Raw genomic sequence first — 26,533 nt, 5'->3', positions numbered from 1 at the left:
CGGTAGACCCGCTTTCGCCGCAGCCAGCATCCACAACCTCACCAGCATCACTCTCGTCTACGGCTGTATCCTCGGGGCACAGCACGCCGCAGCTGTCTCCGGCCAGCTCCGTGCCACTTCTGCCTAGCGCATCCGGCCCGGCTACTCTCCCGCTCGTATCTATCGTCTAAGACACAGTAAGCGCAACCTGAGCTGTTCCGTCCTCCTGAGCCGTCACGTACACTCCCATTATACAAGTGGCAAGCTTTGCCGTCATTCAAGTGCTGGCATGCGAGTCGTGTGAGGCAGCAGCACCGGACTTCAGCACGTGCCTCGATTTCTCGCACCAAGCGTCCTGCTCACCTCTGCAATCTCTCTGCAATCGCCCTCCATCGCGATTGCGCATCAGTGGGCTCCGCAGCCACCTCGCTCGAACACCACGCGCTATGCGACGCAACATATCTGGTTCGTGTCACAGAGCCTATGGCCACTTATTTTGCATTTGTTGTGCACCTCCCGCTTTTCCAAGCCCCTATCAGGCAGCAACAACATGTCAGCTTATGCCTACCGCAAGTGACCTGTGCGTACGCACATCGCAGCCCACAGCAGCTGTCTTCATCACGGTTAATTTTGCCCTCTCGCGCTGCAAGCTTAGAACGGTACATAGCTCTTCGTCACGTTCACTCCCCAAAAATGGCTCGCTGCAGTGCTTTGCAGCATCCATTCGGCCAGTTCGTTGTGAGCAGAAAGGCTGCCTTCAGCGCCGTCGTATGCACCACCGACACCGTGGCGAATTTACCACAACTAGCCCGCACCGTTCAAAATCAGCCTTTGTCAGCCGACCTTCGCAGCAGGCGGAAGCGACTCAGCCTACCAAACTTCAGTTCTGACAAGCGGATGATTCAAGGTGCTGCCGCACGCTCCTCAACAGCCCCGCTTCCTCTACCGCTACGTTTTACTCAGCCGCGACCTCCTGAACAGCCATTGAGGAAACCTGCTTGCCCCTTGGACTACGACTTGGACACGAATTTAACATGTACTTATGTGTATAGCCTTCTTGATAGGTTTTTTTTTTTAGAGGAGTGCATTTTGCTTAGACTGTGAGTTTCTTTTTCTTTTTTTCAACCAATCGTCTAGGGGAGGAGCCCTGTAGCGACTCGCGTGCGTCCGGCACGTGCCGAAGAGAAGGAAGCAGCGCCGGCGCGAGAGCTTAGGAACGCTCGCGACCTTCGCCTCGGCCGGACGCTGCCGCCGTCTCCTCTTCAGATTCTCCTCAAATAAATGTAGCAGCGGTCGCCCCTGCCTGGCGATCTCTACAAGCGAATACGAGTTGTGGGGTTCAGCATCGCCAAGCGACTAATGTGCTCGTGATTCAGACTCTGAGGTTCTTTACATCAACTACGCACTGCGTGGCACACTGTCGCATTCTGAGTTTATCCTACATTGAAACGTGGCCACAGTGCCCGGGTCTGAACTGGGTCGCCCTAACTACGGAACCACAGCGGCCGCTTGTAATCGTAGTTGGAAGGTAAAAGCGTGAATACCTGTGATAAAATTGCGAACGTCAACGCCGACAGCCTCCCACAAACAGAGAAGATACAACAGATGCTCAGCGTGGTGGTTTCCACGAATAATGCGAGGATAATTAAATCCGTGCGGTTGCCAAGGCGCAGTGCCCTTGCTACTGTTGCCATGCTTACCCAAGACCCTTTAACAATACAGACGCTCGACGCTGCCGAGGAACTTCGTGCTTACAAAGCTCATTTGCCGCTCGGTGTGAATAATCATCCGAGAGTGCAGTGGTGTTTCGAGCGGAATACTTCGTATGTGGTTCCCGCGCTGTTTACGAGCGAGAAAAATCACCGTCTGCTTACTCGACTGAATGTAGTTGTAAGCATTCCAAGCTTTGTAATTCTCGACACGTTCCGTGGTTAATTTGCTATGCGAAAACAGCTAATAGATAACAACGTTGCTCATTTTCCCTGGTGGGCAGCAACGTGCTTCGCTTGTGCGCCTTGAACCCATTTTGCGTGTGGTATGACGTGCGGATGCTGCATGCCGTGTACGTGGAGTTTTTCCATGTAACGCTTTTGTCCTTACCGCTGAGGCTCACGAAATACCCACATAGCCTTATGTACACCAACTCGACATAATGCGGTCGAGTTGATTATTACAGAGAAGGAGCGAGTTTTTAATGGGAGACACGAGACTGGCATTTTTCAGTCTTCCTCTGCGTTTTGCCCTCCCGCTCTAAAAAAGGACCAGACTAGGCTTTTGCAGAATTCATGCAAACGCCCTGAGCACATGGTTATTTCGTCTGCCAAGAAGGCGCCTGAACATTACATTAACAAGCTCTTGACAGGTTCGGCCACTGTGCCGCTCTCGTGCTTTTTGCCTAACAGTGGAATCGCAGACTGCAGCGCCACTTCAATCGCCTTCTTTGTTTGTAAACATGGAGGAGGTCTATACGTAATGTCTTATTATCTCACGCGCTCTGAAATAATTAAGAGACAAACACGATGTCGAAAAGAGTTGAAAATGACAGCGCGCGGGTCATACATGCACAACTGCAGTTGTCATTGCAGTCCACGCGCGACGTTAACAAAACACAGGCGTGATTTATTTCCATGGTCTATCGCAGCCGGGAAGAAACAGGATAACTTTGAGCAAAAAATGCACTGCGCATGCGACCCTGAGGCTGACTAGTGCGCGGCAACTCACGTCTCCTTGGTGGTAGGTCTCCCTGTCCAACGATGCCTCCAGGTCAAGGCGGCCGGGGCAGAAGAAGAACGTCTTGCGCACACTGGCCGACGGCGGCCGAACAGCCAGTGCGTCGGCCGCCGCGTCAGCATATTGCACGCAGCGCAGTGCCATGCGCACTGTGTTGCGTTTGTGCGGCTTCTCGTCGGACCGGTCACCTGCGCAGCATGCGAGAACACTGTTTTACGCACCAGGCAGCCGGTCGGGCTGCTGGCATACCAAAGAGCCAAAAGCCGGAAATTCGCTCCCAAGCGCGCTTGCTGAAAAAGAACTTCGGGCAGTGTCCATTTAACTGTGGTTTATACACAGGCAGTGCGTACGTTTTGCATTCGGTGACGGTTTTGAGACACTCAGCGTAACAGAAGTGCCACGAGATCTTTAGAAGTAAGACCTGTCATGAATTTCTTGACTTGGGCCATACATTTACTGCTGCTACAGGTCGACAGGGATCACTCTGGCACAACTTCCGCGAGTAAACGAGGAATCTTTAGAGACTTCGTGAACTACGCATGTAAATAAAATCGTTTCAAGTTAATGCATTGACCCCCCAATATTGCCGCCGGATGCAAGCATGTGAATTTGTGTGCGAGTGAAATAAGAAGAGACAAAGAAATGACTACATTTAGCTCATGCTGCGTAAGCTACGAAACTCGGCGCGGACAAGCGTAAACCTTGTCGATAAGTTCTTTTAAATCTCTCCCGTTCACATCTTTGTGTATCTCGAATTCCTTCACGGTACGGTCCTAAGGCTGCTGACCGCTACCGCACATTTACTCATAGCTACTAAAGGTACTGCAGATACCCACATATAATGTTAGAGAGGCGTTTCGAAGAGTTTGGAGGTGTCTTACGACGGCGCGTGTCCCACCAGATGAGAGCGAAATTTGGACAATGCGTGAGTCAAGGCCGCTGCGAGCATGATGGGTCGCCTGATCACGGAAAAGAGCCACCACTGGTCACGTACGTGGTCAAGGGGGAAGGTTGGGGGGTGGGGGGGGTGTCGCCACATCTCAAGACAACGAAGCTAGCGCGAGCAACTTGTAGGGAAGGAGGGATGGGGCTACGGGATTGCGTCAATCGTTCGAGTTTGCCTCGGGAAACATCGCGGGTACTGCTCCCGCAATAAACGAGACTAAAGAAGTTTACCTCATCACCATTTGAGTAAGACCGGAAGCTAGTGAACAATAGATTATTGGAGAATGATGAGCACAAATATGGGGTTAAACTAAGGCGCAGCGTTATTCTGAGAACTGTCGTATGCTCATTCGGTCATCCGAAGTTTCTCACCAACGATGGAGAGCCGCTTTCTTTCTTTACGAAAATACAATTCGTAGCTCGAAACTGACTCGCTAGGACTTCACAAACAAAAAGCTGAATTTTGAGAAAGGAGAGAAACGCTGAGAGAGCGCGCGCGCAAACTCCGGGGCACGTGCGACGCTGTGTTTCTCTCCCCGAATTTTCAGCCGGGCCATGCAGCGGGAAACAGACGCGGGCGACCATGCGTCCTCACCCATGCCGGTATGTTCTCGTGGCTTCTAATGTCGTCTGTCGACAGATGATCTGGTGACGAGGGCGAGGAGGCGCTGCGCCAAAGACAAGAAAGCGCATTGCCTACGTGCACCACCCTTGCAGTATACTGTGCCAAACTATGGCAATGAAATCTATTGCGACTTTGGCCCCTTTGTGCGACGTAAACGCTATACGGTGACCTATATAACGGCGCGCACACTGTGGTGTTTGCCCCTTATGCCGTTGTTTTATCTTCCCTCTTGTATTTTATAGAGCCCAAGGTCAACTTTCGGGGCGTTAAGCTAGCGCCGCGCCTCTCCTATCGGCGAGCCATCGAGGCTACTGCGGAGATGAGCGGCAGGTGCTGCCGACCAGTCGACGGCGGTAGCACCAGTAGCATGCGCGCGTACACACCATTCAGTCCGAGCGAGGAGTAGGAAAGGTGTGGCGCCGGCCGCGGGCGCTCTCTCAGTTGATGCTTTTGTACGTACGAAAAGGTGAAAAAGATTTTAATCAGTAGGTTTTCTTTCAAGAATGCTTGTCTTCTGGCCTGTTATGAAGGATGAGATGACAGGTGAACAGGCTAACGGTTCATTCAAAAAGAGGAAGCTGCCCATTAAATTAACAATGAGCCTGAAAGCATTTCTCGTGGGTTCAGAATTTATCCATTGATTTTACTGAAGCACTGCATTATACATTATGAATGCGTTTCCAACTTCCGGGTGAAGAGGTCGAAACAAATGTGAGCTAGCGTTGACTGTCCTAAAAGTGCCATTAGCTTCCCAAACTTTCTTAAGCATCCATGCCCAATCTCCCGGGAGCGGGTACAAAAACAACAAAGCCTTAAAACTTCTTTTACAGTTTCTTAACATTGTTTCATATGTGTTTGCGCTGTTATTTACGCGTGTGCATCGCGTGCACTGGTCTGGCACCATCAGCACTGAACACTGCGTTTGAACAGCCTGTTCTGTGCTTGCAAAGGTCATATTCTCACAAAACTCGAAACCAAACATGACCTGAAAATTGAAATATGCTAGACTAGCTTCTTCAGAGCTAACTTCTCAGCCGAGCTTCTATAGTCTAGCCTAGCTTTAATAGTTCCGCTGCTTCACGAACAATACAGTGGGCGATATTATTGCAAAGAAGAAGGGCAGTGGCGCGAGAGGAGCCCTCGCGCTAGGTCAGCCATTAAATCATCGTTTATCCTGTCGCCATATGTTGTGCCGTGTTCTCACTTGTCGCCGCGCAACAATATTTCAGTGGATGGAGAACGCGTGTCTTGCCTTCAAAGGCTTTTCAGTGGATATATGCCACTGCCATAGAAAAATGTTTCTCGCACGCAATTACTTTCCACCTTTAAGAGGACACAATTACTTATACAGGGACGCCATATGAAAATACATAAAGCATGCTCTTAATATTCGATAGCGCAGAACATCGATCGAGTGCGCCATTGAGTGCTTCGATTCTATAGCGCTTAGAGAGCGTTCGATATTTCCAGCATATACCAAAAAATTAGGGAACAGTTAATCTGCGCCGTTAACTAACTTTTATGTGTTTGTTTCTATATTTATCTTTAAAATTTTATTCAACGATATTTAACATCTGCAAACCCATTCTGAGCTGGTTGATACCTCTGAATGCATTTTCATTTTTTTTTTCTATTATTGGAATGAATTAATTGATCACTTCCTGTAGTGATGTCGGCACTCCGGCACTGGGTGATTTCCACCCCCCTCCCTCTACCGCGGAGCGGGCCTTGGTGCTCGCAGCTCATATACAACAGCCCTGTTGCACCGGAGACAGATCACCGACAGTGTGGGATTGCATCGCTCTGGGGTTTCGCACGTGTCCGGTGCTTTTCAAAAATCGGAATCTTAGAATTCTGAGTCTGCCAGACTAAACATTGCGAGAGGCGGGCAATGCCTCCGCGGAGAGAGGCGATGGTCACGGCTGTCTGTCCCATGAAAGCAAAACATACACAAGTGACACGGCTCGTAAAACATGAGAGAAGGCGCGCTGCGCGTCGGGAGGCTAAGTTATGGCGAGGAGGGAATTCTAGTTTGAACGGAGCCACGACTGCGAGCAGTCGCGTGGTTTGAAGCTCCCGCGGTCGCCCGAGGGCTCCGCTTATTTACGAGCAGTCGCGCGCGTCTGGCCCGGCTTTTAACTGCTTGCGAGCCTTGAGTGCGCCGTGCGCGGTACGACTAGTACGTTTTGGCGTGCTGCGTAATTGCTAGTGTTTTTTGTTCTGCTTTTGTAATGAAGACAAGCAAATATACGCCTTTTATGCTAAATTGGTCTCCCATTGAACTCCCATCCACGAACGGACTCTAAATACTTTGAAGAGAACATTTCGCTTACACGCTCTAATTCCTATTAATTAGCATGATCAAGCATTGGCTTTTCAGTCTCAGTATTTTGACACTTTTGAACTCCCTTTTTCAATTTTCGAAATTTTAATTTGTTCAATACATCAATTAATTACATTGATTTCATTAACTCGTCATCGCTGGCTACACATCAATCGATCATCAATCACTAGGACTACGAATGACAATGATATAGCTTTTTTTTTTTAAGCAATCCTGATTATTTCCAACGCGCGGTGCGAACTACTACTACTGCTACGCCGGCGGCTTTTCGAGCGAACGAGCTGTATAAGCTATCGCTTAAAATGGCTAATACAAAGGACGCGGCGTATGAAATGTGATCGCTGATTTGCGAAGCGTGCGCATCGCGTCCAGTCGTGTATCGTAGTTGTCGACCGTCGGCTTCAGAGAATACACGTCGTCAACAAATTTTCAAACTTATTCGAGTTTGATTTACGGAAAATAAAAGAGAAGCAGGCAGATTTTTCTGAAGCAGCGCCGCTGACGGCACACTGCGACGCGCCGCAGATGTGGCGCGAGAGCTCTGCACTTTTTTTTTTTTTTTCGAAGAGTTTGCCACAAGGCATAAGTTGAGAAAGGGGGAATGGGATGCAGGAGATAGAAAGTTAAAAGAAGGCGTGAAGTCCAGTTGTGCTTATGTATTCGAGAAGGTTGGCAGTATAGCGATTGTCCATTGTCCATTTCTTATAATCACTATCGCGATTCCACCGCAGGCCCACCTTCATGATTATCCGTTGCTTAATGTGCGGCGTTGATGGACACGTCCACAACAAGTGACGCACATCGCAGACGTCAGGTGGAGTCTCACAATGAGGGCACCTGTCAGTCACTGGTAGATCTTTATCCCACCATCGATGTCGAACAGATGGGGTCAGAGCCGCCCCTGCCCAGCTATGTCATCAATCACTACATCCACCACTGGCGCCGTATATATACACAGTATATATAGCGTCATCGGCGCCATTATCCGTACATACACAGAGTGTACATACATTGCAAATGGGGATGAAATACATGAGCATGTTACAAACACTGCACAATAACGAGACATGTACAATACTATATACATATATACAGGTATATATACACGCGTACAGCTCTGCACTTGCCCGGAGCGGAGCGGGAAGGCAACGCGCGGACGGCCCGTCCCCTATATTCCTAGTTTCAATTTTTCTGCAATATATGGCCATCCCCGTCAGGAGCAGCAGCGCCGCCGCCCAACTTGTTTTTCCACGTGCAGCATTAGTCACATCAGTCGCAAAAACATTTCTCGTTAGAGCGTATAGAAGGCTATGCGCCGTAAGGAGCCTTGATGACCTTCCGTTCAGTAGCGGACTGGCTGTCGTATCGATGCCGCCCGTACTCGCGGACAGTTGCAGTGCCGGGCGGGCAAGGCCAATGTCGTTATTAATATTATTGCTATTAGTCTTGTTTTATAGAAGCACCGCTTCCTTCGTGAGCCATTCGACTGGCTGCATTAAGATGTTATGGTTTAACTATACGACGGCCAGACGCCGGCACACGAAATCTCTGCTCGCTTCCACGTCGCAATTTTTGCTAGCGCCCGGGTGTGCGTATTTTTTGCGTGCGTTTCATCGGCCATCTGCGTGATTGGAGCCGCTGCAAAGACCCCTCCTGGAGCAATATAGCGATAGAACGCCGATAGGAGAGTGCTGCGGTCGTCATGCGAATAAGCGACAGAGTGGCGGAACCGCCTCTCTGTGGCTCCTATAACGGTTTGCCTGCCCGCTGTCAAGCGGGGGTATACGAGCGCCAAGCATCTCGCCGCTGCGGAGTGGACTCGCCGCGACCGGTGTGCAGACACTCTGTAGGCTACCGCTAGGCAATAATGCTCTCTCCCGGACTGAGCTCCACGGAAAAGTGGGGCTTCCGAGGGCGCCACCACTGAGTCTTGTATAAGGACTCAAAATGGCCTCTAAATGCAAGGAGGGGAAAGGGGGTAAATTTTATTTCTGTATTTTTGATTCTGAGACAGCGAACGCTGCCCGTGCTGTTGATGAGTTCATGGTGCCAGATTGTTCTGCGACTCCGTTACTTAACCGGACTTAAGTACTAACTCAAGGTGCGCGTCGTGGTGGATGCACAGCGATTAAGGGCCCGAGCATGCCTTGGAAAACATTGTAATGGTACAGAAATAAGTAAATCCAACAGAAGCCGCCGGCGGATTGAGATAACGAGGTACATGGAAGATGAATGAAAGCCATTGAAAGACCGTCGCACTGACTCTCAGCGTGGGATGCATTTCCCTCTCATCGTTTCTGACGTAGTTGTCTGGCGATGCATCTGCAGGAGGATTCGCTTCCTGTCCTAATAGCGGATCAGGTGAAGCGAATTCAAACTGCCGCTTAAAATGCCTGACCTGAAGCTCCGGCTTCCACCTGGCCTATCCCGACGCGAAGAAACTTTGCTGTGCCGCCTGTGGGTTGGTGTAGCATTCACAAACTCGTATTCTTTTATGATATGTATGGCAAACAGCTCTGTATATACAAACTGTGGGTGCGACGAGTCTATAGGCCACATTCTTTGGGAGTGCCCCATATACAGCGAGGAAAGACAGTGTCTATGCCGTACGCTGGAGCATCTAGATGGACGCCCATTGACTGAAATTAAGATTTTAGGGCCCTGGCCACGGCGATTGTGTGCGGTGAAGGCCTCCCAGGCACTGTACCGCTTTATGAAAAGCACAGGCCTAATCGAAAGACTATGAGTTTGCTGTTATGTTACGTAATATGACTGTGACGTAATGTGATGTGACATGTCTGTTATGTGACTGTACTAACTTCAACTATCCCTCTCTCACAACTTTTATATCCACTCATCCCCTTCCACCAGTGCAGGGTAGCAAACCGGTTGCTTTTACTGGTTAACCTCCCTGCCTTTCCTCCTCATCTTCCTCCTCCTCCTCCCACGCCAATTATTCATGCTTTCCGTGAGACTATAGCGGATACAGCGCGGACACAGGAACTACGTTCTTAACTATCGAATGGACAACGTTGCTATGTCCGTGATCCGCGCTGTCCTTCCCTTATTTCGGTGTGTCGTCTCGTTGCGCATCCTGCCTGCACCGCTGTTCATGGACAGCGGTGCCCTCACTTTTACAACAGCTACCAGTTGTCGTAACCTTTAGGAGTAGATAAAAGCTTACGACACTGATGAGACAGCCAGCTATATCCAGTTCACTCGGTGACGCGAATGTTCTCTCAGGTGAGTCTCCATCGGACATGTCACCCAAACGATGAGATTGAAGGGCGGTCACACTCGTATTAGAGTATCGCGACGAATATTACATTGGAAGAAAATACGGGGAGAAGGAGAGGAATGCGTGTCACCACCAGTCTTTCACTGCGTCCCTAAAGCTCACAAATAGGAGCTGTGCCGAATGTAGATGCCTAATTTTGGGGCTCCCCACAGTTCATTAAGTGGCACCGAACATTGAATTCAATCGCGTCTTCGAAACCAAGCAGGTCAACTACTAATGAGCTGTTTGTTATTCGTTTCTATATTTTTTCCCGTAGATCCGCTAATATTTGTCACATCGGAACCAAGAGGAACACCATGCTGCGGACGGAAACAGAGCAATCGCAAGGCTTTTGTCCAAACAGCAGTGCAGTTTTACATTGAGCTCAGAAAGCTTCTTACATTGTCGTTGCAATGCATTTAGTGCGCATGAGATCAGTAATTCTCGCGTGCCTTCCTGACTGTGGCAGTTTCTTTAAGTGAGCTGTTAGGAATTGAAAGGGAAGAAAATGTATGCACAGCAAATTACATCACTCTGGAGATCATGTTCCCCGTTACAGAGAAGTTCGATTATTCAGAAAGATAGAACGCATTTAAAGAAAAAGATAATTACAGTGCCTTCAACCCTTGCGAGCAAAACTGCGGTGATATTTAGCTTTTTAATGAACAGGTCTACGACGAGAGCTCTTCCGGTCAGCCTTTCTAGCTTTGAACAACGCCCGACTATTGCCTGGCGACAGCCACCGACCTTCTGTTCGTTAGCGCTTCATGCTGGTGATCCCGAAGGACATGCCTACCGGGTTTATTTCAGGCCACGAATCTTTTAGATTGGCATGATTGGCGCTTGTATATGGGTGATAACAGAAACATGATACAAACACGGACGACTCCGGCGTGTTTTTGTTAACACCCACGTACAAGAGCGACAAGAAATTGAAACAGCCGCGTGAAAGAGCGCCGTGCTGTTCGCATGTTTTTATCATGAGAGGATAGCTTCCAGAAGAGTTTCTTAACACTGGACAGCTAGCTGCCTTTTGGAGAAATTTTTAGATGTAGCTGGACATATTTGCAATAGGCGTTCCTTTGTAATTTCTTTCGAAACTCGGGAGGGATACATCCAACACAGATGCTTTTCATTGCACTTTATAAGATGCTGATTGTGAATGACCTGGTTTGCTTTCTTTTGCTTCTTCCCGCCATGTCCTAACTGAAATAAGTAAATAAATAAAGCGAGCAAGTTGTCAGTGAATTTCTTATTAATTATATTATAGTAAGAGAGGTGCCTGGTTCACATAGCCGCGATGATGCAGAAGCCGCATCTCTCTCTGCTCGTCTTACATAGTTGCTCCTACCTCACAGGTAAGTAGCGACGCTGAAAAAGGGGCCTCCGTTGAAGGGGCCTCCGATACAGAAAGCGAATACTAAGATGGTGCTTTTGAGAGGATGGGAGGAACTCGCACGGCTCGTGCTGTCACGGTAAAAAAACAGAACGTTTATGCAGAAAGTGTGTGCTTCCGGCATTGAAAACGCACGCGACAACGCCGCTGCTGCAGCCACTAAGCAGGCATGGATGGTTGCTTTCCTTAGAGAAAGGACGTCCTTATTCCCGTGTTTTATTACGACACCGAACGCAGCTCATCTGGCTGCTACATTTATTCTCTTAGTAGCGTTTTCCGACCGTTAGGGGCATAATCTCTGGCGGCTGTCTCGTCGCATTCTTCGTTTCCTTCTCGACGGAAAGATAGCCATTGCTGTCCCTTCAAGCCTCACAGAAACTGTGCCATGACGGGCTCGATGCGCAACTCTGGCAAGGCAACGACCGCACATCGACTCCGTATCCAGATGTAGCTCTCTGGCGACGAGGCCTAGCTTGTATCCTTGTATATATACGATAAGAGCGCCGGCTTTACGACGCGCCCCATTCCGGCCTGATGGCCTGTCATAAATTAAAGCGGCCAACACACACGCACGAGCGCATAGCAGCGCGGAGCCACATATAATTGAGAATGTTTGCTTCCGCCTGTCTTCCCTACGCCTATTTTGAGCGGCTTGCGTGGCAGAACGTTTTCGGAGAATAATACTTGCACCGCGTACACAGCCGCGGTGCTGAGGGTGGCGTGAAGGTTTGGCAAAACAGCTTGGCGTTTGCATCGCGAGGCGCGGCCCCATAAATGATGGCTCCCCGCTTCTTTATCTCCGGGCGTGGGGCGCTTCACGCTAAATGAGATTTCGCACGCTGCAGTGGATAGTGGCGCCTATGCTGCCATTGATGTGCTCATTTTCAGCCCTGTGCAGTCCTTTCCCTCTTTAACTCGGACAACAAGCATACGGATACGTGCCTGTTGAAAATGTTATGGCAGGTGAGCGCCGTCGGCACAAAATAATGCCGTCGAGGTCGTAGTTTTAACCTTGGGCGAAAATAGTAAGGGCCATACGCAGAGCCGCGATCTGATATCAAAGCCAGGCCAGGTCACCAGGTCGTTTGTTTTCGTTTTTCTTACGCCAATGATAATATCTGGGTGCCTGCAAGCGAATCTGCCCTCCGTGTCAGTTAGCTTGTTCGCATTTCTCTCTGTCTTTTTTTTTTATGCATTGAAATATTCGGCCTACTTTTTGTTTACTATACTTAACAATTTGTCCGTCCTCTGTAGCGAAACATGCAGCGTTCCTGGAAGATAACAACAGCCGTAAACAACCGGCAGTTTGCCCCCCTTCACCACTTTCTAGTTCCTTGAATGTTCAGCTATTTAATAAATTTTTATACTGCCTTCAACTTTCAGCTCGATCTTTTTATCTGTACAAAACTGACACCCACCACTCTATCCTCTTTTTAGCGGTTGTTTGATGCATGGCCCTCGAAAGAAGTGCACCGCAAGCCGGTTTCATTTTTTTTTTTTTGCCCTGGCACACAATGTTTTGTTAAGACATGTGCGAGTCTCATATTTTTATGCTTTATTTCTCAACGCATTGCGAAGCGTTCTGAGCTTTTTATTTACCAGTGCATTAGTACTTTTGTTTTCCACATGTGATGGTGGTACGCATCTAAAAAAAAAAAAAAAAAAAAAAAAAAAGGTTTTGTCTTACTTATGCGTCCTTATGACTCACATCGATTTTAAGGCGTTATGCAGAATCTCTAGCTCATTTCCTTGTGAAAATATTTCATGAATCATTGTTGTCTGTTTCATTACCCCCTGACTGGCTCACGGCCAGAGTTGTACCTATTCACAAAAACGGAGACGGCTCATTGGTGGAGAACTACCGTCCAATCTCGTTAACTTCCAATTCCTGCAAACTCATCGAGCATGTAATAGCGAATCATATTGACACATGCCATTCATAGACGACGAAGATTTGAACGGGCGATTCGGAAAAGACGACGAAGCAATACGGTGCTCCACTTTTGTGCTGCCTTGACTGGCTGTTGGCGTTCTTCGGTGCCAGAGCGCCTTCTGTGTAACGTTACGTTACAAATCTGGTGGAGGTGCTGGGTATCGATCCAGTCCTGCATAATCAACCTGTCAATACGGAGCCTACCCCCGTACATAAACGCCTCGGCAGCCACCTACGTGGAGAGCCCTCTGAATTCGGACCCCTTCCGGCCGCTACCAGGACGACGCACCCTCAGACGACCGTAGAACCTGCTGCAATGACATCTGAGAGCAGGCTTCCCACCCACATTCTGTGTCATCAGCCGCGAACAACCCCCTCGTTTCATGGCGACGTGTTCGAGGACGCCGAGGACTGGCTTGAGAACTACGAGCGAGTTGCTCGTTACAACGGGTGGACTGATGAGCGTAAGCTCCACAACGTGTACTTCGCTCTTGAAAAGTCTGCACGGACATGGTTTGAAAACCATGAGGCTTCCTTCCCATCCTGGGCAGCCTTCTGTCGTGATTTTAAAGCCACTTTTCCTAGCGCCAACCGCCGGGAGCGAGCAGAAGCTGCGCTATACTCGCACAATCAGCGCCAGAACGAGAGCGTGCGTATGTTCTTTGAGGACATGACACGCCTTTTCAGGCGTGCAGACCCACAAATGCCAGAAGATAAGAAGCTGCGTCACCTGATGCGGGGCGTTAAACAAGAACTTTTCGCGGGACTGGTGCGCAGTTCACCGCGCACTGTGGCGGAGTTTCTCAGCGAGGCAGCGACCATGGAGACAACGCTGCAACACCGATCCCGTCAGTATAACCGTGATGTGAACATCATTGGGTCCGACGCACCCCCTGTGCAGGTCGGCAGCGACATGGACGCATTACGAAATCTCATCCGTTCTGTCGTGCGGGAGGAACTGCAAGCGCTCCGGATGCCTTGCAACACAACACCTTTTCCTTCACTGGCTGAAGTCATCCGGGACGAGGTGCGTATGGCAGCTGAGCAATTTGCTGACGTTCCCCAGCAGCGCGTTTCCCACCAGACGTTCGACATGAGGCCCACCTGCGTGTCCGTCCTACGTAAGGCTCCCCCGCCGGACCATAATATCAACGCCGCAGCTCCAGCAATGGAGCCGCAGGGTCCTCGCATGGAGCACCTCGCATGGAGTCGCATGGAGCCTCGCTACTCCCCTCCGCCAATCTACCAGCGACCCCGTAAAAGTCAAGTATGGCAGCCTCGGGATCGTCGGCCCCTGTGCTATCATTGCGGTGAAGCCAGTCACCTTTACCGGGCGTGCCCGTACCGCCGCGTCAACATGCGGGGTTTCGCCTCGGAGGGCCTCTACCCTCAGAATGCAGAACGGCCTACTGAGATTGCAAGCGACCTTGCAGCGCGACAGTACCCCGTCACATCCGGTTACCAAGAGCGTCGGTCTACGTCCCCGACGAGCAACCGTTCGACAAGTCCCAACTCTTCCCGACGCTGCTCTCCCAGCCCTGGCCGGTAAAAAAATAACAGCGGCCTTCGGAGGCAGGGTCGCTGATGTCGGGAAATGTGAAGATCCTCCGTCATCGCCAGGCCGACCCGACGAGATTTCGCTTGTGTCAGGTAGCGACAGCATCCGGCATACTACCTCCGATTTATGTGCAACGATTGATGGAGTGGATGTCACCGCGTTACTCGACACTGGTGCCGATTATTCAGTAATGAGCCGTGGTCTCGCCCGAGAATTGAAGAAAGTTTTGACACATTGGTCCGGCCCGAAAATTCGCACGGCGGGAAGTCACTTGATCGAATCTGCAGGCAAGTGCACAGCGCGGGTCGGCATCCGTGGTTTTGTGTATGTCGGAGAATTTATCGTGCTTCCTGAGTGTTCGAAAGACTTGATCCTTGGTCTAGATTTCCTGCAGACCAACGGCGCTGTCATTGACCTGAAAGAAGCGCGTGCTTCCTTTTCGACGAAGCGAGCCGTGGCGCGCATTGAAAACGAAGATCCGGGTCTGAACGTTTTGCGTATAGTCGACGATGACGTGAGGGTTCCGGCACGTTCTAGTGTGCTGGTTCTTGTAAAGCATGATTTGTTCCACGATTACGAGGGCATCGCGGATGGGCACCTTCCGCTACTACTCGAGAAGGAAATAGCCGTTGCTCGAGGACTCGTACAACTCCAGAACAGTTGTGCTACTGTCCTCCTGACAAATTTTGCTAAGGAGATGCGGCATCTCGCCAAGGACACGGCTGTTGCCGTCCTTCACGATGTTACTGCCTTACCTCATTTATGCACCGCCGGAGCGAACCCTAAAGAAGAGGCTGCACCTTGTCATGCTCTGCAAACCGTTAAAATTAGCCCCGACTTGAGGCCCGATCAAAGGAATCTTCTCTCGGATCTTCTGAGCGATTTCGCAGACTGCTTCGCCACAGGCTCGAAGGTCGGTCATACTCCTGTCGCCAAGCACCGCATCATCACCGATGAGACCACGTTACCGGTATGCCAGCGCCGGTACCGGGTTTCTCCTAAGGAACGTGACGCCATTAAAACGCAAGTGGATGAAATGCTTGCGGACGACGTGATCCAGCCTTCGACGAGCCCATGGGCGTCGCCAGTAGTCCTTGTCAAAAAGAAAGATGGCACCTTGAGATTCTGTGTCGATTACCGAAAGTTAAATAACGTGACCAAAAAGGACGTCTATCCGCTGCCCAGGATTGATGATGCCCTCGACCGACTACGCGATGCCAGGTACTTCTCCTCATTAGACCTCAAAAGCGGATACTGGCAAATCGAAGTGGATCAGAGAGACAGAGAGAAGACTGCATTTGTGACGCCCGACGGCCTATACGAGTTTAAGGTGCTTCCGTTTGGTCTTTGCTCTGCACCGGCCACGTTCCAATGTATGATGGACACGGTTTTATCAGGTCTCAAGTGGCAGTCGTGCTTGGTGTACTTAGATGATGATGTTATTTTCTCGCCTACTTTCGAGCAACACTTGGACAGGTTGCGCATCGTGCTTCAAGCACTCAAAGGCGCGCAATTAACGATCAAGCCTGAGAAATGCCACTTTGCTTTCAAGGAACTACGCTTCCTCGGCCATGTTGTCAGTGCACAGGGCGTTCTCCCTGATCCCGAGAAGACTACCGCAGTGTCAAATTTTCCACGTCCCACCGACAAAAAGGCACTTCGACGATTTCTAGGTCTTTGTTCGTACTATCGACGCTTCGTCCAAGATTTTTCTAAGATAGCTGAACCACTGACAACACTAACCAGAGATGACATACCCTTCCTGTGGGGAGACGATCAAGAGCAAGCCTTCCAGGAGCTTAGAAGCCGTCTACACAAACCCCCAATACTCGCCCATTTCGATGAAGACGCCGCAACAGACGCACATACTGATGCCAGCAACGTTGGCCTCGGCGCGGTACTCATTCAGTGGCAAGGCGGAGTAGAACTTGTTATCGCCTACGCAAGCCGAACACTCTCACGATCGGAGGCGAACTATTCGACAACGTAGAAGGAGTGCCTTGCGGTAATCTAGGCCATCAGCAAGTTTCGACAATATTTGTACGGACGACCCTTCCGTATTGTCAGCGACCACCATTCCTTGTGCTGGCTGGCAAGCCTTAAAGACCCGTCTGGACGCTTAGCTCGTTGGAGCCTCCGTCTTCAAGAGTATGACGTTACTGTTGTCTATAAGTCGGGACATAAACACCAAGGTGCGGATTGCTTGTCACGCGCGCCATTGGACTCCACTGCAGTAGAAAACGCCGACGATTTTCCCTTTATTGGGGCCATTACTCAATCCCATATGGCTGACCTTCAACGCAAGGACCCGGAGCTGGCGCCGCTCATCGATTATCTGGAAGGACGCGGTGGTAGAGTACCGTTTGTTTTTCGTCGTGGCTTGCAGTCATACGCTTTACGAAGTGGAGTTCTCTATAAGCGCAATTTTGAAAGATCAAGAGAGACATTTCTACTCGTAGTACCTACGCACCTACGGCCTGACATCTTGAGCGCTTGTCACGACGAACCGTCTGCCGGCCACTTGGGAGTTAGTCGTACGCTCGCAAGAAATCGGGAGAAATACTATTGCCCGAAATTATTACCTTCAGTACGATCTTACGTTAAAACCTGCCGTGACTGTCAACGCCGAAAGACTCCACCCGTGAAACCAGCTGGATTTCATCAGCCGATCGCTCCACCGAAAATTCCTTTCCAACAAGTGGGGATGGATCTTCTTGGACCTTTCCCGAAGTCAACTAATGGAAAGCGTTGGATTGTTGTCGCGACAGACTACTTGACCCGATATGCTGAAACCGCGTCGCTCCCATATGGAACTGCCACCGAAGTAGCAGAGTTTTTTGTCCACGACATCGTATTGCGTCACGGCGCTCCGGCTGTTATCATTACCGACCGCGGGGCAGCTTTTACGGCCCGCCTGACTAAGGCTGTACTGAACATTACACATACTAGCCATAGACGGGCCACGGCATACCACCCGCAAACTAATGGCTTGGTGGAACGGCTAAACAAAACTCTGGCCGACATGCTGTCTATGTACGCGGATATAGAGCATAATACCTGGGATCAAATCCTCCCATATGCCACGTCCGCATATAATACGGCCCTTCAGGAGACGACGCGGCTCACACCCTTCGAGCTTGTCTTCGGCCGTCGAGTGACCACTCCACTGGATACAATGCTGCCCGTATACACCGACGACGAACATGAGCTTGACCTGGACATTGCTAGTTTTACTCAGCGTGCGGAAGAAGCGCGGCAGCTGGCAAGACAGCGCATATACCCACAACAGCAACTAGACGCTGACCGTTACAACAAGGGACGGCGCTTCGCTGCCTACGAGCCTGGCGACTATGTCTGGATTTGGACGCCCGTTCGTCATCGTGGGCTCTCTGAAAAATTGCTGCGTCGGTACTTCGGCCCATACCGCGTCCTCCGCCGCCTCAGCGACGTTACTTATGAAGTTGAATCCGCGACCCAAGATCCCTCAAGCCGCAGACTACGCAAGTTCACTGACGTTGTGCACGTCGTCCGGATGAAACCCTACCACAATCGCCCCGGTGACTAATCTTGAGACTGATGGCGCCCCGTTTTGTGCTGTGGTATCCCGTACCAACCTAGCATACTATCTGTCAGCTCATCGCATCAAACAGCATTTGCAGCATCGAGGCGATGCTGCCAAGAAGGGGGGCAATGACACATGCCATTCATAGACGACGAAGATTTGAACGGGCGATTCGGAAAAGACGACGAAGCAATACGGTGCTCCGCTTTTGTGCTGCCTTGACTGGCTGTTGGTGTTCTTCGGTGCCAGGGTGCCAGAGCGCCTTCTGTGTAACGTTACGTTACAATATAACGCAGATTCTAAATTCAAATTCAGCTCTTAGTTCATGCCAGCATGGCTTCAGAAAGAAGCTTTCAACTGTCACGCAATTAATTACAGCCATTCACATCTTTAGCGAAATACTGGATAAATCCGGACAAGTTGACGTCATATACCTCCATTTCAGCAAGGCTTTCGATAAGGATCCGCATAATAAACTACTTCTGAAGCCTAATACAATTGGAGTGCCTGCACAACTCATCAACTGGATTTCTGCTTACTTAAAACAGAGAACACAGTATGTGGAGATTGACGGATTCTGTTCCCCCCCACTTGATGTTAACTCTGGTGTTCCGCAAGGGAGTGTGTTGAATTCTTTATTGTTTTTGATTTATATAAATGATTTGGTCTCTTTTATTGATGAAAATGTTAAAATTAATCTTTTTGCCGATGATTGTATGCTATTTAAAGAAATTCGCTCTGGTTCAGATCAAACCCTGCTTAATACAGCTTTAAATGATGTTGCGTGTTGGTGTAACCAATGGGGAATGTCACTGAACCTTGAGAAAACTGTATTTATGCGTATTACGAGAAAGAAGATGCCTCTGGACTTTGTATACACCCTTAAAAATATACATGTGACTAAAGTAAATAAATACAAGTATTTAGGCGTAATAATTAACGACCAGCTAACATGGAGTGATCACATTTCCCATATAACTTCATCTGCAATGAAAAATCTGGGTTTTTTAAGACACAACTTGAAAGGTGCACCAAGTAACGTAAAAAAATTAGCTTATGAATCTATTATTCGGACAAAACTCGAGTACGCTGCCGTGGTGTGGGACCCTCACACGAAAAAAGACATCGCGCGGGTAGAAAAAGTTCGAAGGCGGGCCGTACGCTTCATCTATAACAAATACCGAAATTATGATTCTCCATCTTTCCTTATGGAAACGAACAAAATAAAACAGCTCTGTACCCGACGAAAGATAGCAAGATTAGAATTTTTACACTGCTTAATTCATGGAAAGCTCGGAATATCAGCAACGCTTTATGTCACACCATTCCTCACTCGAAAAACAAGACACACACACAATTATAGCTTAACTCCCTATTTCGCCAGAACCAACATTCACAAATTCTCCTTTCTTCCACGAGCTATCGAGGACTGGAATGTACTGCCAGGGAAGGTTTTCACTTGTGAAAAATTCAGGGAAGCCATTGGCAATGTTTTTGACCACTGAGAGAGTTTTTGTCCGCTTGTTTGCAATGTCTTTGACCTCTGAGAAAGTTACTGTCTTTTTTTTTTTTTTGATAGCGACATAATCAAAATGGCCATCTGTACCAATTCATGCTTCCAGGTTATTCACAAAAATTTCTCCTTTTCTTTGTTATTTCTTCTTAACACTGATTTTGCCCATCCTGCTTGGAGCAAAGAGGTCTGCAGTATCATGTAAATAAATAAATAAATAAATAAATAAATATCCAAGTGATCTATTCGCGAGCTTCTTTTTTAATTCCCTGTGCATTGGCTCAGGCATTTGCGGTATATTCTCGTTATACCGTTTCTGGTTTCTATAGCTACCTCGGTGAGAGCAACCTTCTAAATATTCTTTCGCTTTGGCACTTCCGACAACCTTGTCGCTTCACTGTCTCTGTTTTTATTTTCGAAAGCACGCTGCGCCGCATATCCAGTCTTTATGCAAACAAGCCACATTTGAATCAAGGGGGAAACGAAGGCCTGCCGCCGTACTTATTTGCCCTTTTGTATTCGTGCGCGCAGAGAGAAAAATACGAGTACTCCCTTTTTTTTTTTTCTTTTTTTTTTTTTTTACGTTTGTCACCATCTAGGCGACGGTGCTTTATCCTACATTGCAGTCGAGCTTGCTTTTGGTTCAGGCTAATAAGAAGCGCTGCTGTGAGTGCCTTTGTAGCTTGAGCTTAGTGCTATCAACAAAAGCGCGTTTACGCGAGCCGAAGCGACATTGTATATAAAAGAAATGCGCAACAACTCAGACAGGACACAGGAAGAGACACATACAACAGCTCTGTGTTTCTTCCTGTGTCCTGTCTAAGTTGTTGCGCATTTCTCTTATATACTATGCAGAACCAACTAGCCCGACAACACGCTCTTCTGAAGCGACATTCAGCAGCTACAGTTAACTTGGAGGTTTTAAGGGTTAATCTATCCGGACAATTCATCCTCAGGGCTTCTTAGCGCACTCACGCGAAATACGAGTCGTAGCCACAGCTTCGTACCGAAATTTGAGTGCAAGGAGCAGATAAAATGACGGAACACATATTCGGGCATCTTTCCGCTGCCCCGTTCTAGTACGGAAGGGTATTTAGTAAATTCTAACAGTACGTATGGAGTGAATTAGTGAAAGCTTTGCAAAGTGGCTAGCATGTTACACCCTTATTTAGGGAATAAATAGAGCGTATCATACGTTTCTCATTCAACCTCGTGTCACATGACTCTCATTGTCGCTAGGCTGCAGTAGGTTGAACGAAGGACGGCGTTAGGCGTTACAACTTGCGTTAATTAGTCACGGGTGCACTGACGGGGACAGTGACGGGGAGGTCGGCAGGTCAGCAGATATTTTAAGCGACTTAAGCAACTGCATGGAGTCGCTCTGAGATAACCCGCACCATTTGTCAATGTTGAAATAACCACTGAGGAAACACTCTAATTAGCGGAGGATACGATTAAGGCTGATATGCTACGACAGTCCTTCTCAGAATCGTTCAGAATTGGGAATTTCGCGCCATAGTTTTGATTGAACAATTAGAATAGGCATGGTAGAAAACTCACTTAACTGAGAATAGCATAACCGGGCCTGGTATGTTCGAGGCTGTTTCAGTTCGATGATTTCGACGAGGATCTGAGGAAAGGTGAGCATGGAGCTTTTATGTTTTCTTTTTCATGATGGAACTGAGCCCAAGCACGAACTGCTGCACCAAACGTTGTGCGGATGTGCGCGTTTGAACTTGGCATTCACTTTACCCCTCCTGAAATTGTTCTCAGAGACCTCACTGCGGGTCGATATTTGAAAAGAAACTTTCAATGACGTAGCTGTCCTAATGGTGGGGAGTTTACACAACCCGTCGAACAGAGCTGTCAGGAGTGTAAAGAAAGCCGTTTTTTTTTTTTTTTTAAATCTTTGACAGATGAAATAATTGGAGCACGACATATGAATTGCTTTAATGTTTGACGGGGTGTGTTAGAGTTAATCAAAATATATTTGCTCCTAAAGGTCGCGTCTTTACGCCTGGCCTGTATATACCGAACGCCGCTTGAATAAGCATTTGACTGTGCATTGTATAGTCAAGGTTAATTCTTGTAAAATCTGCCTTCTTATTTAGCACTATGGAATGCCTGTGCGTCTTTCTAGAGACATCACGCACTCTTGTGGTACTGGCCAAGGCAGTCTATAGGTAACAGGCAAAGTTAACAGCAGGAAAGTCGCATTAACGTGTCGTAACAATTAGGTGCAAACATGAGCATTTGAAGCACCCATTTCTAATGAACAAAGAAACTCAAGGAACTCAGCGTACCATGAGCATCACTAATTAGCGTCATTTTCAACAAAGAACGGGTGCATGAAATATAGTTCCTTGAAGTGAATGCGTCATGATACCCCATCTCATTGAAAAAAAAAAAAAAAAAGCTATTTTGATCAAGCAGCATCTTCACTGGATATATTATACATTTTATATCTAGGGAGAAAAAATGACGGAAAAACAGAACGTCATCACGAGCACCACCAGTGGAAGCGTTCGCATCAGTTCCTACGGTTATTTTTATGTCTGAAGATGGTTTACCACGTCCTCCGAAGGCCCTGAAAATAAATGGAAATATCTTGACGATTGCCTTTTGCAGAAATCATGCGGCGCATGATCACTGAAGCGTAAGCAGTCGGTTCAACGCCGATCGAGCCGCAGAAAAAGTAAGCGATAAAATACTGCGATGGAATTTACTGCAACTGGCGCGCTTAGAAATTCAATGACACGGTGCCAGGAAAACGCGCCTGTGTGTTTCCGACGCTCAAGTGGATTGGAGGTTCTTTTTATAGGCTACCAGATATCGTGGCAATGTATATGTAATGATGCACTGTTGTCAGACTGTCGATGCTATTTGACGCGGTTGGAGGCACCAGCTAGGAACAGAAAACAACAAATACAAAATAAACTGGCAAATCACCAGAGTTACATTTCTTTTCGAACGAACGCTGAGCGCATCAAGTTTCAAAAGCAGCCCGCTAGCCACGCCTGAAACCAGGGGTTACAAACGCGCACTAGCTGGGAAGGAAAAAGAAATTCATAAATTAACTTAGAGGGCGTCAAAACAATTTTCTTTTTCATGTGTAGAGGAGTCGGCTGTACAAAAAAAACGCGCAAGGCGGATGAGGTTTCGTGCCATAAATGTTATGGAAGTCGTCCGTGCAGAAAAAAAAAATGCACTTTTTTCATTCTTTGATGCAAGAGGGCTGAATGACCAATTTTATACTCTTATTTAACTCTTATTTTATACTTTTATTTATAAAGTAGAACGCTGCGTTAGCCTAGAGCCGTCACTCCACAGGATCTTGGTATTATATATATATCCCGGAAGAGAATATCTCTGAGCGAGTCTTTTCATCGTTTCAATACTTTGCTGGAATTAGCTCCAAAACAATTTTTTACGGTTTGCGTTGCAATATATATTTAGGGTCAGTATTGTCCTATGATCGTTTTTACAGCACATATGGGCGAGGTGTTCAGAAAGATTCCAGAAATAAGCAGGCGCTGTGATCCATGTGGGTTCTGTGAATCGCTATCCGTTCATTATCGAAAACTGCCAGTTCGGTGCACGACTCAATCCCCCCCCCCCCCCCCCACACACACACACACTTTTTTTTTTTTTTTTTTTTGCATAGGCTAAAGCTGCACAGATAATTCTGTTCTAGTACGTAGTTCTTAAACTGCATTTTCATGGAACCTATTTTGCGTAGGTGCAAACATTGTCCCGCTAGTAGTAGCGTACGGACGAATCTGTGCAGAGAGCTTTACGAACCTACCATCAGTCGAAGCGACTATGAGCGAAGAAAAAAAAAAATTAAGGAAAGAAGCCTCGCATATTGCTTGCTTGCAAGCAATGTGACACAAGCGGAAAACAAGAATAGATTCAAAGCGTGCGCGACAGGGACTCGTCTGTCTTTTATGCTTGTCCTACTGGTTTTCTTCGCGCTCATTTTCACTACACGGACACACCAACCGAGGATGACAAACTCACTTTCTCGTTCGTCGCAAGTGAAGCATAACTCTCAAAATGACGCATGAGAGACCATTTCTCGATGACGTCGAATCAGGATCACGCGCAACGCCGGCTGAGGAAGTCTACAGAGACGCATGAATTCGAAGAACAAGTCGTGGTTATCGCGGCAGACCTCTTGCGGCCGCTACGCAGCGCTATTCGTGACTCCAAGTCATGAATACGGACGCAGCTGCGGAAAGTCACCCGTTTAAGGAGAAGCTAATCAATGTCCGAGGGGGGGGGGAGAACGCGGTGTATAGTTGTAGGCGCCCTCGAGGATGTGGTGCCGAAGGGCGTAGCAAAAAGGAGACTAGTGCAGTGTCCTCTAGACAAAGTCATTTTACGCTTCTGTTAGCTGCCACGTGGGAGTGTCCGTCAGATCAAGAGTCATTGCAGCAAACAGTAGAAGTGACTTTTTGCTTCAGTTAACAAGCTCGCCGGAATACTAAGCGTGTTGACACGCCCGAAATCGCTGGCCCCATATCACGCTTGAACAGTTCTTTGTTTTCTGGCGGATAGGGCAAGGCGTTTTCGCTCACAGATCACCGGGGATGGAAGCTAAGAGTTTGGGTCCCCGTGGCCGCATGCTGCTTGGCTTAAACGCACGACCCATGACAGAAACTTGTAATAGTTGTAGAGTGCGACCAGATGAAACTATTATCTCAGTAGGATACAACCGCAATTAAATGCGGTTCTGCATCTTCGAGGACAGGTGCGATTTGTCTGGAACATTTAAAAATATGAACTGCCGCCAGAATTCTCTTCTCTGTGCCGTAGACTTAGCGGTTGTGTAGTCCGCACCATTTGATGGCTCGTAGCCGAGAAAAGCGCCTGCAAACACTTGCGCTGTTCATTTCCGACTTTTTCCAACGCTGAGAATCCATCCGTGCTGCATTTTCGCCACATTCATCCTTTTCTTGGCGGCAGCGACAGTATACTTTATTTTACTTTAAAACTGAAAGCACACATTCATTACAGCCCTTTAACAAGTGAAGCATGGTTACAGCACTGCCAATTCACGGGCGTATATACCCGCATGGTATCTTGAAAATTCACGAGGATCTCTCAGATCAAACTACACGGATCCCAATGAAATAGGCTGAAAAGCGCCAGAGGATTCCAGAGTACCATTACTCGGTTCACTTCTAGACGCGCATGTAGACAGAAAAATAGCGTTTGTATTTTTATTTCGTTTTAAGGTCATGTGCCCGCGCGTTCGCAGATAGCAACACGAGACGCACGTCACCGAGGAGTGCATGTTGCGGGCACGAGCGTTAGGAAACAACGACGCCCTTACCACAGCGAAACTGCGGGATTCTCCGCCAAGATCGAATCACCACGCTAACAGCGATTTGTTTTACGTTTGAACCTCACCCATGCCGGCTATCCGTAAAAACTTCAGGTCTAGTAACGACGAGCGGCAGGCACAACTATGGTCGTTCGTGCATTCCGTGTCGTACTGAGTTAAGGTCACATTTGGCGTATCATTGTTCTTTAGAACCAGCGCCAAGCCGTTTCTCTCTGCCTCTTTCCACAGTGCATCCAGTTAGACTTGAGTAACGAAAAAAATTGAATATTTCGCGTGATTTTAGTATACATTTGTTACTTGTATATTCCTTCATGTTCCCAAGCATTTGTACGCTCGGGCACTAAAAAAAAAAAAAAAAAAAAAAGACATTTCTTTGAAGTAAGAAGTCAGGGGATACGATCTAACGGCTAAACGTTTTTATCAGGACTCAGATACCTACTTTAATGTTACGGCATAGATGGAAACCATGAACCCCTGCCGGTTTCAGATGTGTGCTGTGTAAAAAAAAAAAGAAAAAGAAAAGTAGCGAATTCTTTTAAAGAACGTGCCTGCTCGTGAAAGCCATATTCAGGCGGGATTTTTGTAAGCAGTCACCAAATGTATGTGGAAGTCTTTGTACCTTGGCCCGTAAGAAAGCTTTTAGAGCTTCTATTTTATTACAACACAACTTCTCAGACGTCATTGCCGTTACCATGGTGCCGAAATGCGTCGGCTGATTTGGCCTTGCGAAGTTCCACAACAATATCGCAATAAGAAATACAATGCGCTTGTCTCATTTGCAGCCAAAGGCCAGCAAAAGCCAACTCTGCCACTTCAACGCGAACAAGAGTATAATAAAAATAGAAGACGTCTATCGCAACCGTCTGCTTCAAATGTCTCCTCAATTCACAGAAAAGAAATATCAATGTTGTACTTGCAGCTCAAATCGCATTCAAGGTTCGGCTAACAATGCAAAGCGCGTTCAGAAAAAAAATGCAGCCTGCTTTATCGCTAGCCATAGACATTTTTTCCCTTTACAGTCATTGCAAACTTTTGCTGTCATGGCGTGGAAGGAGTTCCCTTGTCTCGCTTTCATATTGCGAGAGTTGCGAATGAATCGCAGTTTGTTGATGATTCATTACCTGAGCGCATGCCATCGGCGGAGCGATTGCAATTACCTGCATCTAGAAATTCCGCCCTCTGCCGCTCTCTCTGCGCTCTTGTGCGCAAGTGCTCCGCGATTTGCTTTCGGCCGCACTCCAAATGCAGTTCTCTCGAGCGGGTGGTAATGATAACGACTAGGCAGTCGTCAGAGATACAGCCTCTCACAAGCGTGCGAATT

At 48.1% G+C, this 26,533-nt stretch overlaps 2 protein-coding genes across 2 annotated transcripts in view; one reads left to right on the top strand and one right to left on the bottom strand.

Annotated features, from left to right (window-relative positions):
• Positions 1–26,533, bottom strand: part of LOC146204752 (phosrestin-2-like) — a 356,983-nt gene that overhangs the window by 11,318 nt on the left and 319,132 nt on the right. The window contains exon 5 of the mRNA XM_084589457.1: positions 2,701–2,897. Within this exon, the coding sequence (XP_084445583.1) occupies positions 2,701–2,897 (197 nt within the window). The remainder of the gene's footprint in view (positions 1–2,700; positions 2,898–26,533) is intronic.
• Positions 11,201–14,954, top strand: LOC146204753 (uncharacterized). Its single transcript, XM_084587542.1, has 2 exons — positions 11,201–11,258; positions 13,400–14,954. The coding sequence occupies exons 1-2, from the start codon at positions 11,201–11,203 to the stop codon at positions 14,776–14,778; spliced, it is 1,437 nt and encodes a 478-aa protein (XP_084443668.1). The 3' UTR covers positions 14,779–14,954.

Source organism: Amblyomma maculatum, chromosome 1 (assembly GCF_055883805.1).
Source record: "Amblyomma maculatum isolate TAMU_Amacu chromosome 1, ASM5588380v1, whole genome shotgun sequence".
In the NCBI taxonomy this organism is placed as follows: domain Eukaryota; kingdom Metazoa; phylum Arthropoda; class Arachnida; order Ixodida; family Ixodidae; genus Amblyomma; species Amblyomma maculatum.
The sequence above is the reverse complement of the archived record's forward strand: the minus strand, read 5'-3'. Positions and strand labels throughout refer to the sequence as shown.